Consider the following 17,215-nt stretch of genomic DNA (forward strand, 5'->3'; position numbering starts at 1 on the left):
GAAATTAAAAACCACACAGATTCTCATGAAGTTTGGTGGACAGATCAGCCTCAGGCAAAGGACCATCTCATTAGATCGGTTTGTTTTTTTTTTTTTTGCAGATTTGGGATTTATCTCCAGGTGCCAAATTTCTATTTCACTCATCAAATTCTGTCAAGTCTCATGTACATTTTATGAACGCTATCGCTTTGTGTTCCTCAGTTTAATAATTGATCATCATCGAGCGCCGCCTTTGTCATACGCTGTGAAAGATTTGCACTGCAGATGCCTTCACGTCGCAGTTCAATGAGTTCACGCGTCCTCTGGCATTCACGGGCTCATGGGAATCTAATGTTAAGAGTTATAAATCTGTTTCTGATTAAGAAGTTTTCTGACTAAGTGAATTGACCTGGAAGTGTCGAAGCTGCAGCCCTGACGACGGGCTGATTTGAACTACGAGTGAAGCTGAATCATGTTTCCTCTCCTATCTTGTCGAGCCAAACGAAACAAAAGGACCTTTCTTTAGGAAAGTTCAACAATTACTTGCTTTGCCAACTTGAGAAAGACGAGTTACAGTTACGGTAAGCGCTGTGAACGTCTTAACATCTGCCTGAAATCTTTTATCGCAAAGTTGGGCAGAAAAACCTCACTGATTGTGGCTCAGTGAGTGTTTGCTTTGGTCTAGAGCATCGTCAGTGGGTGTAGACTAAAATAACTTTGAATCAGGGTTTAACCCAACAAATTCCTGTCTTTAGGTATTAATATGAACAGCTCATACACCTCAGTTATCAATCTTTTAATTGGGAAAACTGAAGCTGTTCTGGAAATGTCATATTTCTCCTAAAATATGCATAGAAATAAGGTATGCAGTTGGAAAATCTTGCTTCATTTTATAACCAAATGCTGCTCTTATTATCATTTTTAATTTTGTTTTGCAAAAGAACCTCCAGGAAATTTATCAGTGTTTATTTTGGTTTTTGAAAATTAGTAATAATAAATTACAAACTCAAGAGACATGATCAAAGGCTTATTTGCATTTTATTCCTATTTTTTTTTTTTATATTTTCTATTATGTGGCACATTATCTGAGCCGTGTTCCTCCCAAGGTTTCATTTAATCTAATTTATTTTACTTTTCTTGCAGCAGAAAACACAACTCTTGGATGTGTAGGGACATAAATTCCAGGTGAAAATTGGTTTAAACCAAAACAATAAACTTTATTTGTAATGTTTGGGATTTGGCTTTGTGAGTCAAGGAAACCTGGACCGGAGTAGTAAACAGACTTACCCGACCACAGCTGCTTTACTATATGTTTAATCTATGCTGTTTACATCCACAAGTCTCCATTTTAAACTAAAAAAACCCTTTGTTTGTGTTCTCTCACGTGTATATTTTTATGATTTGCAGCAATTCCAGAAACAAAGCAGGTAAACATTTTTATCAAAGCACCTTTTAAAAGCACCCATATTTCTGTGTTTTCTCCCCTCTAAGCCGTACTTCTTTTTTCCTAGAATGAATTAAAATCAAACCAAACATGTGCATGTGGATCAGATTATTATTTCCAGCCTATTTTCCATCTATTTCTCTGGTTAATTCTCTCTCGCTGCAGCAGCTCTGTAGTAACACTTCAGCTCCACAACGACCTGAGGGATTTCTGGCTGGATGCATCATGCTCAACCCAGTCACGTGTTTATAATTCAGACTAAAGAGCACACACACACACACACACAAACACACTCTCGTGCACCGCACACATGAAAGCATGTTCGCATTAAAGCTTACACAGTTGCATGCAAATACCGAAACAAAGAGGACACTCTCATATGCATGTTCGAAGTTCAGCGTACTGCACATATAAAAAAAAAAAACGTGCACAAGTGAATGCATGCAAACACACACTGATGGTGTATATTCATAGACACTCACAGAAGCACTCGGGGCAGATATGGAGACACACACACACACACACACTCAGAGCCTTGCAGCAGTATGCAGTGGTATTCTCTCCTCTGTAGCAGCTCTCTCCTGGCTGAGGCTGTGCTGCTTTCTTTCATGCATCTCTCTTTTCTCTGTGTCTCATTTTCCAGTAGTTTTTGTGTGTGTGTGAGTGTCTGTGAGTGTGTGTGTGTGTTTTATTTTTTCTTCAAGCTACTCTGCAGATCTTTTACACAGTGAAACATCTCTTCTCTTACTGTTTATGACTCCGAATAAAAAGACAAACACAATGTTCCAGGCTGAATTCTCAGAATCAGATCGTGCTTGGGCGGTTTATCTCTCTTTCTACTTCTTACTCTCTGTTTTTCTTTCTGTTTTTGTTCTTCTCTGCCTTTAGATGTGTCTAAACTCTTCATACATACTGATAGCATGTAACCTCAGCGAGTATGAGTACAACCTGAACAACAATATGAAGTACGGAGCTGAATATCACTCCATGATCTGAACCGTCCCTTGATTCTTTGCGCCTTCTGACTCCCACAGAAGTGACACAGTCAGGAAATATGTCTAATAGAAAAGCGGGAGCAGTGGTAAATTCTGAAGAGCCCACATGTGGGTCCATCTTTGTAAATTCATGTTGTGTGGCCCAAAATGTTACGCAAGTAAAAAAAATGTAATCATTACTCATGATCATTTCTCAACAGCATAAGAACCTTAAAGTGCAACGTCACCAGTAGCCGCTAGCCGCTAGATGCTAGCTCCAACTGACTCCCATTCAAAAAGAATCGACTTCTCTCTAGAAACACAATAATTTTTATTAACAGGTTATTATGGTCTCAATCTCTAAATTCAGGATCTCTAATAAGTCTGCAGGTGGTCATTTTGGAAATTATTGCTCCTTTAATAAGATTTGAAGACTTAAAGTAGCTTTGATGTCTGCCATGTAGGCGTTGATTGACAGCTGTGACTGACAGTTGGTTCATCTGCTGCTCTCCTCGGCTCCGGGACTCACAATGAGTTGAACTATAGTCGCAGTGTTTCGCTAAGTTTAATGGTACTTGATTACGATACCTGCCATGTTGGCGCAGTTTAGCTAAAGTAGCTAATGTTAGCCCAAGTGTGCAGCGCCAGTAAGCTAGCGTCCGATTTGGTCCGAGGTAGCGGGGCTTGTTTCCAGAGCGTGAAAGGCAACACCTCACACTCTTTATTTGGGAGGTCCTGGCTGCAAAGATGATGCCGACCATAAGCTGCAACTCTTGGCTTTTAAAAGTTACACCAAGCTAGGTGTAAATGCATCCAAGAAGCATTCAAGACAGGAATTGAATTTGTGACGTATAGATGCATCATTCTCTCCAAGGCTAACACATAATCTTTACTTCCTCCAAGCATAAGTGTAACATCAGTGATGGTATGTGGAAAAGGCCTTTACAGGCTTTGTCTTCTGTGACGACGGCAGCTGAAGTTACACTGAAATTGTTCTCTCAGCCTCATTAACGCAACGGGAAAAGCAGCTCTGATGTTTTCAAGACATACGATCGTACAGATGGAGCGTTGAGCTGTTGTAACGTTTATCTGATCTCTGATCAGTTCAAACTCTAGATGATGTATACGGGTAAGAGCATTGATCTGTGAGAGTGAATGATCCATGAATGCGAGTGTTAGTTTATGGATAGTTGTAAGCTAGCTAAACTGTTATTGCTCTGAGTAAACTGTGTGTAACTGCGTGTTCCAAAGTGTTTAAGTCATTTTTCTTTTTGCGTTTTTGGCAGTTACAAGACTGATTCAGGTGCATTATTACCACCCTCTGGACTGGTGCATGTAGCTCTGGAAAACCAACAGACATGGCAAGACACTTCACATAGCAATCACACCTTTTTAAATTGCCTGAAACATGGCAGATGTGGTAGTTCATTTAGGCTGGGAAAGTCTTCTTTTCTGACTTTCACATGATTTAAATGGAAATTTAAGTGGATGCAAATGGTTAACTTGATTCTTTCTGCACAATTTCATGATACCAAATGAGATTTTTATGGTTACAATGGTCCACTTGGACTTAGATGCAACAGTATAATCGTCCCTTTGTCTTTTGTTCAATTCAATAAGGCTTCATTTGCAAGACGAACAATTAGATGCACATGTGAAAAGAGGAAAATAATAATAACTGTTACAACAACTCTTAACACAGATCACCCAAAAAACATCGCTCTCTCCAAACATCTACTTCTCTCATTCTCTCATCTTTCCCTTGAATGTGTATATAACGGTTCAACATTAACAAAGACATGTAGGAATCTGTCATCAATAAATCATTGTCATATTTGCGGTGATGATTCATTCGATGGCTCACAGGATAAAAAACATGATCATCAGCATCATAAAGAATAGCTTCATGGTTTCTATTAGTCAGATTTGGAAGTTGTCAGACATGTGAAGTCTTGGGAGAAAAGACACAGAAAGCCTCATCTAAGGTTCTGGCAGTTCTGGTTCACATCAAAAGCAGCAGAGAGAGGAAACAATAAATTATGAATATATAACGGATGAAAACAGGCAGTTGGAGAAAGCTGAGGAGGGCTGGAGAACAGAGTGTCAGCCATTTATCAGACAGAGATACATATAATTGGAGAAAATCCTACTCTGGTTATTGTTGAAGGTGTCGAGTGGTTGAAACGGGTTAGTTAATGTAATGTATCATGAGTCTGAGGCCTCATTAGTGCCAAATCACATCCAGGCCTTTGCATGTACAGCTTCATATATGTCTGACTGCATTAGCTGGTGTGGAAATGTTTTTAAATTTAATCTCTCAGTTGGTTTGTCAGGAGCTACAGTTAGAAAAGTTTTCTCTTTTCTATGTTTAACTTTGAAATAACTGATAGATGATTTACTAAATTGTCAAAAATTCTATCAAATGTCCATCTGAAAGGGTCAAAATCGTATAAAAAAGGCCATTGGCGCTTCCAAATTTCCCTCCAGCTCAATGTTGATGTTTTAAAAAAATCACATCCACTCACCATGTAGACACTCTGGTCCTCCCATCATGCCTTGCTGCTGCTGTTGGGGTTGCGGTGGCGGCTGTGGCTGGATGGTCTCCAGTCCCAGCAGTGAGGAAGAGGAGGATGAAGAGGACATGGAGGAAGAAGAGGAGGAGCAGGGCGGAGGAGAGGAAGGGGGACACTGGGAGCTCTGGTTGGGCACCGCTGACTGGGAGCTCTGGGAGGAGAGAAAAATGAAGAAAAAAACCACCCCCTATTTCAAAACTAAACCACAACAAGAACAGGATTAAATCACTACCAATTTATCACTTATAGTCATCAAATTCTCCTAAAATTAAATCCAGGTGTTGGACATGGTCACCTCTCCACCAACTGGAAACTACAGATCAAAACTACAGAACAGTTCTGAGCCACAGTGCCTCTCGCGGACATTTTGAGACGTCCACATGCCAAACGCAAACAATAGTTCATTGTTTTTAAATGAATGTTAGTCCTTAGTGCTTTTAAATCATTAATCTTTAATCTATAACAAAGCAACAATGGCAGAGATTCAAGAAGACGGTTTTGGCATCGGATGGTTTGCAGACAATCCCCAACAGTACAGTGCACCACGGACGCACCATCATCCACTCTGTTCATATCAGAAAGAATGGCGGCGCTTCTAATGAGAGAATTACTGGGCTGCCAATTAATTACACCATTCAGGAGGAAGGAAAGAACAGGAAAACTTCCCATTATTCCAAAGATAGTTGGGCCAGTTGCCTTGTAATCATACCAGATGAATCTGAATAAAGCTTGAATTTGCTCCTCTAAAGATTGTATTACATCTTTGTAATTGTTCGTTACTTAGCTGAGTTTATTGTACTGGTGTTAATCTCAGATTTTATACGTAACTGCAAGCAATGGTGGTTTTGGAGCCATTTATGCCACTAGTTTGTCGTTTGCCATAAGCAAGATATCATAGCTGAAAGAAATTCATGATTATCTCCAACTTGGAAATGTTGGTCTTGCAGGTCTTTGAGGTTGAAGTGAGGTTTGTACAGCTGTGGTATTTGGGCTCCATCAGTCTTACCTGAGAGGGGATCTGGGCGCTGGTGGAGCTGGGTCCGTTACTGTGCATCCCCATCCCGTTCTCGGTCAGGAACTCCTCCAGGTCCATGTACTGCAGCTGGAACAGGCCTCCGTCACACGGCAGGGTCCTCTCCCACAGCAGCGGCCCCAAGAAAGCCGACTGGGAGTTGGGCCGCAGGGCGCCGGAGGCCGGGGCTCCTCCCACCCCGCCGGGCCCTCCGGCACTGACGCCCAGCGAGTCTTCATCAGAGTCCAGGGGCTTGTCTTTGTCTGGAGAGAAGGAAAGACGAAACTTACTGTTAATACTCAAAGAGGCTGTTTTGTGTTTTCCACATGTTTCTCCTCCTTGTGTTTGTGTTGAAGGGCGAAGGAAAGATAAGAGTCGATAAGTGATATGTGTTCTCACAAGGTAAGAAAAACTCCCAAGTTCAAAGTATGCAGCTAGAAAAAAAAGTGGAAACGAAATGAGTTTGAGTATCGTGGAGTGTCGATGTTTAGCATTTCGTGCTGTAAAGCAATCCAGCAAAACTAACTAGGCATGAAAGGCTGATCATTTCCTCCACAATGGTTTAATTTGTTCGCTTTGATTAAAGTGTCTTTGAACTACTGTGATCAGGGTTTACTGACACTAGAATGAAACCTGACATGAGGCACTTTTTTTTTTTTTTTGCCCTTTTCAAGCCCTTTTAAAACAGTCTTTTATTGCAACACAGTATGTGTCCACTTTGGAAAAAAGTCATTAAGTTTCAAAAACACATGATTTCACATTTAAGAATGGCTCATTTTTAAGACATCTTGTGATAAATTGACTCTGAACTAAAGCAAAACACGTGATCAGGTGTCCCAAATGATCCCTAATTATAAATCATATCAATAATTTGGTTCAGTTATGGACACATTAAAGTTTGGAGACAAATCGATTACGTGGAAATATTCCAGCACTGGTTCTGCATTGCTCACACACTCGCACACTGTGCTGGCAGCCAGATGGTGCCATGTTTGATTCCCTGCACATCCCAGAGGCTGCAGTGCATCCTGAGAGCTCTTAAGCAAGGCACAGGATGCACGTTTAGTCCCACAAGCTTTTCTCCGACGTGGTTTGAAACAAATACTCAAGGTAACGACTGATTTTGGGTCAAATCTGATCACTTTCTGATCTTGCGATTGGTTTCTTGTACCGACAGAGACCCAAATGCTAATTTGCGTAACATTCAAGTGATATTTTATCTAAAAATCTAACCCAGAAGACAAACAACAGTCAACAAACAAACACCTGTTTAGCATTGTGTCCTTTTGCTTTCTGTGCAGCACTTAGTTGCAATCATTAAAAGGCATCTATAAATAAAGTCGACCCTGAACTTTGACCTCTCGGTGAGAATGGTTGTCCAGTGGAAAGATAGATTTTGGACTGCATCAATAAACCATCGCCAGAAAAAAAAAGAAAATCATTCATCTGCTCTGCAATCCGACTTTTATATGCTGCGTAGGTTTGATCTAATCTTTTATCAAGTTTAGCCGCTCGTAACTCGCCCCGAGTGTGATTAATAAAGTTGTTTTGAGTTTGAGTTTGAAGTGAGAACCCTGCAAATAAAACAGGAACCTCATTTAAAACTGCATGAAGAGAACCACAGCGAAGGTTTTGTACTCTGATCTTTTTGTAATATTATTCTAAAGAATTAGGCTGCAAAAAGTGCATATTAAATAAATGACACGCTGAATAATAAAACACAATAAAATAGTAATAAAAGAGCATATTTAACTGGGCCGGGCTGACAGGGACAAGAGAGTAACGAGAAAGGGGGGAACAAGCTGGAGTGACTGAGGCAGAGCATCGGGAAGGCCGGAAATTATAATTTAAAGGGATTAAAGCACATAAATACACCAAAGATTACAGCAGGAAAATTACAGCAGAAGAGAGACAGAGAGAGATGGAGGGAGGAAGAGTAGAGCAGAGAGTCCATCATACTCATGTCCTTTATAATCTCTCTGATATCATCATCTTCCTCATCTGCCTGGCAGTTTCCTTTTAATCTACTGCGTATTTATTACCAAACTCTTATGGGCCAAGGGAAAGACAGAAAGAAAGAGGTATGATCCAACAGATGAAAAGGTTGATCAAATTTCATCTCTGTGTCTGTTACTCTGTGTAGATGTAATCTTGCGCCTGTGCGACTGAGGAGATTAAGAATCGGGTAGAGCTGCAACCAATACTCGATTAGTGGTCAATTATTAAATTAATCGCAAACTATTTAAATAATCTATTAATCACGTGGAGTCATTTTTTAAAGGGGACCTATTGTGCTAATTTCCATCTCTATATTTTTCTTCTGGGGCTCCACTAGAGTAGCCTTGCATGATTCACAGTTTAAAAAAAACTCATTATTTATCTTATACTGACCCTTTATGCAGCCCCTCAGTTCAGCCTCTGTCTCTTAACAGGCAGTCTTAGCTCCTGTCTCTTTAAGACCCCCCAGAGGTGAGATTGATAAAAATGTACAGGTTATTGCAAGTCAACTTAAAGACATAACAACTGTTAAATCTGCATATTTGATCTAAGTCGATAATAACTGCTAGCATGTAGCTAACCGCTTCTGTGTTGACTTAAAATTAGCTGGATTTGATTGCTTAGAGCAAGATTTTAAAAACCCTCATGAACAGAAAACAACTAACATGAACAAATGTCAGACTAATGAAGTAAAAACAAAATGTTAGTTCAGTCTATTTATTAAAAGACACGTTTAGCCTGACTTGCATGCAGGGTGAAACTGCTAGCCTAGCTTTGTATTGTTACAAAAAAAACACTTTTTATTCTGTTTATTTAACACAAGTGGCAATAAAATGTAAAAAATTCTACACAATCTTAGAAGAAGTTACCAGTTTGGAGCTATTTTTGACAAACTACAGCAGATTTTGCTACAGAAGTTGATGTTAACTACAGTCGCTAGCTAGTAACTTGTGTGTTGTCAGCAATATGTACAACAGGTGAACAATATTGGAAACCCTACAATGAAAACAGGATTTTAACTTACTGTTTTTATTCCTACACACAAAAAATAGAGTCAAGGCACATTTTTCACTTAAAATGGAGCTATGCTAATAGTTACCATTGCTGTACTAAGCTAGGCTAGCCTGTAGCTGATGTAATATCTTGTCAAGTGCCTCTAACAAGATAGCAAGAACTGTATTTCTCTAAATGTTACACTGTTATGGTTAAGAAAGGGCTGTGGAGAGAGAGAAAAGACTTGGAAATGTGTGAGGAAAGACTGAAAGTAAAAAGTCAAACAAAAACAGTGGAGAAAGTAAGTAAACAAAGAGGGTACAGGGCACGGTGCCCAAAGAAAAGTGCCATGTTACAAATCAAGAGTAATTAAAGTGAGATGCTGGGAAGAACAGCCAAAGGATCAACAAAGAAAACGTGAGAAAGACGAGAGGAAGGACTGCGATAACAGCAGGAGGAGGAGACTGGTGACTTCCAGTGAGATGGAGGGATGAAAGGAGAATCCAAGGAGACAGATGAGAGGAGGCGTGTCGAGGTATAGAGTATATAAAGAAGACAAGAGAAGACGATGAGGACAAATAGGTGAAAAAAAAAGGCAAAGATACACAATGAAAGGAAAGTAAGGAGCCCTGCAGGTGTCATGGAGGGAAAAATGTTGAAGTTATTTGATTTGTGTGAACAAATTAACAAGAACATAAGCAATATTGATGAAATTTTAACACATATATTATTATTATTATATATACGTATACTTAATTGAAGCCAACATGGCCGGATTAACCTCCTATGGAGCCAACAGGGCAACAGTTTGTTGTTGGGCCCCTGTTGACCCCCCATTATAAACTGTAGCTCTCTACAGCTGAGATGATTAGTTGATTAAAGGATTAGTCGATTAAGGAAATTTATTGGTAACAGTTTTGATAATTGATTAATCGTTTAAGTACTATTTTTATGCAAAAAAATGCCAAAAATATTCACACAAATATGAATATTTACTAGTTTTCTCAGTTTTCCATGACTGTAAGTAAACTCAACACCTTTTGACTGTTGGTCAGACAAATCAAGTCATCTCATTATGTTAACTTGGGCTTCAGGGAATAATGATCAGCGTTTTTCAATATTATCTGACATTTTATACACTGAACAGTGAATCGATTATTAAAGAAAATAGCAGTTGGTAGCAGCCTTACAGTACTCCCATGATGGAATAACACAACCTTTCCCTCAGTTTTATCTCCCCAGTTTGATAAAAAAAAACACAACTTTACAACAAATGAGCTAAAAAAAAAACTAAAACAATTAAAGTCTTCAAACTAGACAGAATTCCTCTCCAAGACCAAGACCACAAGATGGAGGACCTGTCATTGTCGATTTTGTACTTGAGTGCTGCAAATGTACAACTAATTTGCAATTAATCAAATTATGTAGACCCAATTGACATGGAGTAAATCTTTTGGGGCCCCTGGGCAGTTGCCCGGTTGGTAATCCAGCCTTGAAACCCAAGCATCTCATTTATACTGACAACTTTCACAGTTTATTTTGCGCTACATTAGGCTACAAAGTGGTATTTGAACCTAACTAATAGCAGCTAAATTGACCGGTATTGCTTGAACAAACTGCTGATGTAGCATTACAACTGCATTAAAAAAAGGGTTGAGGTGATTAAGAGAAATGTGATAACCTGAAAACATTAATATAATGGAATGAATTCAGTATTTAGGCACCTTAAAAACAAAACAAAGCTGCTAGCATGTTGCTAATAATGCTGCTCCAATGGATTACCAATCTGCGACAGTATAAAATACTCATTTTTGGACACAATTTCTTAATTCAAGAGCACAAATTACTAAATTGTGTGCATGAAGAAAGAAGTATAGAAAAATAAAGCAACTCTTAACACCTGCCAGGCTCTGTAGGGATGGAAGAAATAGGAAGAAACGGGGAAATCCCTTTGTTAGGAAGCAACAGGAGGAGAGGATGAAAAAAGGGGAGCAGGAGGGGAAACGAATGGAAGGAATAAGTGGAAGTGACAAAGCTTAATCGAAGTGATGGTGACGCTTTGAACTGGAGTAGACAAGTCATTACAGCCTGATAGACTGACCACAGCGCAGAGGAAAAGAAAGGTGGCAGTGAGAAAATAGAAAAGGAAGGACTGGTAACAGGACAGAGGATCTATGCAAATTCCAGCGAGAGGTGAGAGAGAAGAGATTTTAGAGCGGAGGGAAGAAGAAGAAGAGATAGAGACGAATGCAAATAAAATGGGTTTGGAAAGAAGATGGAGAAATGGGAGCATACGGCGTAAAGATGACAAGATAAAACCTGAGAACATGTAAATCAGTAAAGGGGGCTGCGAGAGTGGAAGATGGAATGATCTGAGGAGAAGAGAGCAAGGAAACAGGAAAAAAGTGTGAGAGAGGGGAAAAAAAACAAAAAAAAAACAACTCAAAGACGTGCGAGGGAACGACAGGGAGAAAGAGACGAGAGAGAGAGAGAGATGTGCCAGATAGAGTGGGTGTTTGTGAAGGCGTCAAACAAAGCTAGCCAGGGAGAAGCGCAGGAGGGCGCAGCAGGAGCGAAACATCGACTCTGCATCGTGGAAAGGGAAAGGCGTCAAGAAGCCACGGGCAAAACCAAAAAAAAAAAAAAAAAAAAACATCAAACACAGACATCTTTTTTACACCACGGCCCCTGAATGCATCACCTATCATTAGGGGGATGCGCTCTACGGGCGCTGACAATGAGGCTGTCCGGGCCTCTGAGCTGCTTTCTCACTCCGTGGAGAGCCTGTCAGCCGTGCTCACCATCATCTCCTCCTCCTCCTCCTCCTCCTCCTCCTCCTCCTCATGCAAAGGCACAAAAGAAAAAACTCCAGAGAAAGGAGCTGCACTTAAATCTAAATGCCACCAGGGGCCGCCAGCCTGCAGGGATCACTTGGACAGTGTGATTTCTTTGTTTTTCCTCCCTCTCTGTGCATGTGTGTGTGTGTGTTGAGTTTTAACTATACTTGCGAGGGCAGACCCCTGTGCATGTGAGGACATTTTTGCATGCCCTCACACTGACAAAAACACTGATTTTAAGCATAATTTTCTTTTTCTATGTAAGAGGAATCCTGCAGGGAAGTAAAGCAATGTCCTCACAAGCCCAACAAAACCAATGTATACGTGTGTGTGTGTGTGTGAGAGAGAGAGAGAGAGAGAGAGAGCAGCTGACTAGGAGTTATGACATCTCCACAGCAGAGAGGAAGGAGAGGCAGCCTGGTTAATATTTGTCATGGCAGCTGGTGGATGGGAAACAATTCAATCCCCTTCAGTAACCTCTCTTTTAAACAGAGCGGCAAATTAGATTCAACACAAACGACTGTTTGCTGCTTCTGCTTCTGCTTCTTCTTCTTCTTCTTCTCTTTCTTTTTCTTGGCTGTGTTTTCTTTGATGGCATCCACTCCAGATTGTGTTTCTTTTTTTAAACACAGCCATCCTCATCTTCCCTCCTGCTGATAATTTCATTTCACCAAATGCAAAAAGGGCCAGAAGGAGGAAGGCTGAAGTGAAAACAGAGTGTGCATGTGCATGTATGTGTATATGTGTGTGTGTGTGAGTGAGTGTGTGTGTGTGTGTGTGTTGGACAAGCAGGGCCTCTGTCTTTGACAATCACACCTACCCACTCAGTCACATGCGCACACACACACACACACACACACACACACATCCACAAATGAATAATCACTGTATGATTCCTGCAATATTTCTGCAAGGAATGTGGCTCTATCATGAGTTTATTATTATTTCTATTTCATGTTTAATCACTATAATATTCCCATAATGTATCTGCAGGGGCTTCAAATGTGTTTATAGGGTGAATTAACAGTTAAAGTTTGTGGTATATTAACTGTACTTTATGTACTTTACCGAAGATATTCCTGTATTGCACTTATAGTGCATTAAAATGTATAATAATACATTATAATTCACTTATAGCACATTCACATGTACTATAATTTCTCTCCATGTAGTGACTTGTGGGCTGGAGTGTTTTCATAATGTCCCTTTAAGACGTCTCATGCCTATAGGATGTCCCCTCGCTCTCGCACACACGTGCACACACACGCACACGTGCACGCACTCACCTTTCATCTCGCAGCAGTCCTTGGTGCCTCTCTGGTCGGCCTTGATTGGCAGCTGAAGCAGCGACTTGAGGTTGGTCATGGAGGTCAGGTGGCCACCTTGGGGGCCACTTCCAGTCGGGTTACTGGCCCCGAACTGGGGGCTGGTGGCCCCGGCAGGAAGATCCGGCGGCAAGAGCTGAGTGAGAGGCCTTGACATAACTTCTAAGGGGGGGAAGAGGAGGAGGAGGAGGAGAGGGGAGACGCGGGGGGGAGGAGGAGGAGGAGGAGGAGTAGGGAGAGCAACCTGCAGACTTGTAAGTTCAAGATCAAAATAATCCAATTAGTGATAGTTGACAGACAGGCGCGCCGTCAAAAAGGTGCGCGGACAGGTGACGCCTGTGTGCGCTCAAGATCTCCACCTGATAGTCCCGCTTTTCCGCCCGTCACATGAAGAGAAATGTTTCAAGAAAACGAAATTAAAACAGGGGGGGGATTTATCTCCAAAATGGCACCATGTTGACCGTGTGAGTCTTATTCATCCTCTCAGACTGACTGAGCTTCAGGAGTTGCTGTCAACCCTTTAAAAAAAAAAAAACACAAACTCGTCTCTGCACTAATAAATGCACACAGGAAGACAAATTAAATCCTGGAGAGCGCACGAGTGAAGTCCCCTTCGAGTTTGTAGAGATAAAGCGGTGGTTCACGGTCGGGTCCGGTCCGTTCCGTCGGTCGGTTGGTCGGTTGGTTGGTTGGTTGATCGCTCGGAGATTTTTTTTTTTTTTAGTCCGGAGGAGAAAACAAACAAATAAAAAGAGAAATAAAGGCTTGTAGTCCCATGCAATGAGTGAGGAAATAGGATTAGAAACAGTAGAATAGAGTCGAGTCGAGGTGGTGGGGTAATAAAGTCTCCAAGAGAAGGAAAAAAAATGACAAAAATAAACTTGAGATTGAATATGAGCGAAAAATATAAGATGAAGGAAAGAAAGATCCCCCCAAAATAATAATATCCAATAGTATGAGAGTCAGATAGATGGTGCTGATGGCTCTTATTTTCCTCTCTCTCTCTCTCTCTTTCTCTCTCTCTCTCTCCCCCTCCCTTTCTCTCTCTCTCTTTCCCTTTTTCTCACACACACACAAACACACACACACCTCTCTATTTTCGTCGTTCTTTCTGATTCTCTCTCTCTCTTCTCTTCTCTCTCTCTCTGCCAGTCAGCTGGAACCAACACGGGCCGCTCTCGTGACGTCACCGCTCACGGGGGATAGACGCTAGGGGGCGTGGGTCGTTTGCATACAAGGGGCACGCCCACCGGTAACGCCCCCTTCCCTTACAGCCTAAGTGAGGCGTTCACCGTTCATGGGAAAGCTGGTAAATATGAGCTTCCACATAGAAAAATATATAATTTCCAACTTCACTTTAAGAAGGTATCAAGCCACAAATTTAAAACACTTTAGCTTTGATTCAGTGCCAATAGAAAATGTTGTTAAACTAGCCCATAGTTAAAAAGTAGGAAAAAAAGAGAGAGAAATATTCACGCGGGAGCCTACTGGTTAAAACACATACCACAAAAATGCAGCGTGTGGTTGGTTGATTCCAGCCACTGAGCTTTGTTGCACGTCATACTCCCTTTTTTCTACTCCTGTTTCCTCTCTCACAGCACTTTCAACTCTCAAACATAGGCAAAAATGTCAAAAAAAAGAGAGAAAAAGTTTTGTGCATAGCATGTACTACTACAGCTGGCAACTGCAAGATGATTGCAAAGTCAGGAAAAAAAACACCTGCAATTGTTAAACCCATCCTTGATTATATTTAGAGGGTCAAGTGTGCAGAAAATCTCACTTGTTTTTTATGAGTAGAAAATAGAGTTCACCTCAGCTGGAAGGATTGTATTTAATAATTTGATTTATTTCTTTGTGTTGCAAGAAATATATTAATTTGAAACAATGTGCAAAAAATGCAACATGCAAAGTCACTATGAATCGGAATCGGGTTTATTGCCAAGTAGGTTTTATTCAAAAATACACACAAAATTAAGTAATTCTAAATAATATTTAAAAAAGAAAGAATTCACAATAGTTGAAAATAAAATTGAATGCCATATTCTGAGCAATATTGCATAAAACAATAGACTTTGTTTTGTAAAAACATGAAAAGAATATAAGGTTAAGAAAAATCCACATTGTCTCACAATGACAGCAGGATTCGTTGAATTACTTATATAAAAAAATTTAAATTAAATTTTTAAAAAAATCTACATTAATGAGTAGAATATTTAGCCATTTTCAATATATTTCTATATTTTATGTTCTCCCCTCCAGCAGTACAACAACCCAAAATGTATTAACATGAGAAACACACCTCTCTTTTTCTGACAGAATCCAAAATGTAAAACATCCAGGTGCTTGCTTGAAACAGTGCCACTATTGATATATTTCTTTTTCCTCCCGTATCACCTGAACGCAACATAAATTTACATAAAACACACCACCTCCTGCTGAATTCAGCCAATAGCGAACAGCAGCCGCGACTGTTGCGTACCGAGTCACGCCCCTCCTCAGCTGAGCTCCTTCCTGGATGGACCGTGAACGCACCCCGCCCCTTCTGCTCTTCTCTCACGCTGTCATTTAAACACCGAGGCCGAAACAACAGCGATGACCACAGACTCATATTAAGATTAACATGAGACGTCAGGGTGTTTGAGCTGCCTTGTCTCTTATCTACTCCACAGTCAAACCGCAGCTCAGAAATGTGATAAAATGTCTGTTTTTTTTAACCTTACAACGTGACAGGATTTGAAGTCAAAACGAGAAGCTCAAACAAAGCAAAAAAAAGGACATTACAACTGTCAAATCATATCTATACTTCCTACACATACGTTAGGAGCATTTACGTTGAATTTCTGTATTTATAAATGTTTATTTCAATAATATGAGTAGTGTGTTTACTTACACCACTACTGTATGTCGTGTAGTCTTTAAATAATGACATATAAAAGTGGTTAAATTGTGTTTTATCTAATAAAAAAAACGGCCAGGAGGATCTAGCTTCGCCTGTTTTTCTCTCTGACTGTCCCTGTTTGCCTCTCGCGCGCTTCACGCCGAGGAAGCACATGGCACCGGCACGCGCCGACTGTTGCCTACCGGCGACTGTACTTCGCCGCGATTGGCTGAATCTAGGTCACTCGCTGGCGCTCCTGGGCTCCCATTGGCCAAAATTAGGTCACAGTCTCCGCCCACAGGCTTCCCCATGCTACTGCCGCGTGACTGGCCGGCTGAGAGAGGAGGGGAGGGGAGGGGAGGGAGGGGGGTGAGTGGGTGACACAGCGGAGGGAGGGGGGGGGGGGTGAGTGTGAGGATTAGCCTCTCACGTCTGCAGGAAAACATTTATTTCTGCATCGTAAATGTGACTGAACTAAATCAAATTAAATGATATATATATATATTTTTAAAAAGTTAAAATCAAACATGTAAAATTATGATATTAAAAAGTTAAAAATAATTTTTTTAAAAACAAAAACATCTCTAATATTTATCTAAAAAAAAAAAAGAAATGGGTGTGAGAATGTCCTGGTCTTTTGACACTGGCAATTAACTCATGTTCAGCATGTTCAGGCGTGTTAATGTGTTTTTTAAAACGCAGTCCTTGCATGTCTGTCATTGTGGTCTTGTTTTGTGTGTGTGTCTAATAGACGTATTAGTTGCTATTTGCTTCTATGCTAATTGTTTTATTTCTGCCTGTAGCATAGTGTTTTATTACTTTTTTAAAAATGATATTAGTACTATCAATATTTATCTTCTCATGTTTTGCATGTTATGTATTGTTTGCTTTTGTGTTGTTTTACCACTTGATAAAATAGCTTCATGATGTCTTGTATAGTACATATTATCTTTACTAACAACAAGATTAAGCTTTTTATTATTTTTTTGCATGCTTATTGCTGATTTTAATAACTATTTCAAATTTTATATCCTTTGTCGGTGTTACATTTGACATTTGTGCAGTTTAAAGTCTATCTGTGATGCACAATATCATACAAAAGCAATTCAAAGTACTTGACAGAATGATAGAACGGTGGAAAATAAGTAATAAAACATAAATAGATAAGATGCATAGATTAACACGTGCACACACTAAAAGCT

The 17,215-nt window shown here is 40.3% G+C and overlaps 1 protein-coding gene across 1 annotated transcript in view; it reads right to left on the reverse strand.

Moving 5' to 3' along the window:
* dbpa (D site albumin promoter binding protein a) overlaps positions 1–14,200 on the reverse strand; it is a 35,669-nt gene extending 21,469 nt beyond the window's left edge. The window contains exons 1-3 of the mRNA XM_044334771.1: positions 13,097–14,200; positions 5,977–6,245; positions 4,923–5,121 (exon numbers count right to left, since the gene is read on the reverse strand). Coding sequence (XP_044190706.1) covers positions 4,923–5,121; positions 5,977–6,245; positions 13,097–13,292 — 664 coding nt within the window. The 5' untranslated portion in view covers positions 13,293–14,200. The remainder of the gene's footprint in view (positions 1–4,922; positions 5,122–5,976; positions 6,246–13,096) is intronic.
* Between the last annotated feature and the right edge of the window lie 3,015 nt (positions 14,201–17,215).

Source organism: Thunnus albacares, chromosome 19 (genome assembly GCF_914725855.1).
Source record: "Thunnus albacares chromosome 19, fThuAlb1.1, whole genome shotgun sequence".
Lineage (NCBI taxonomy): Eukaryota > Metazoa > Chordata > Actinopteri > Scombriformes > Scombridae > Thunnus > Thunnus albacares.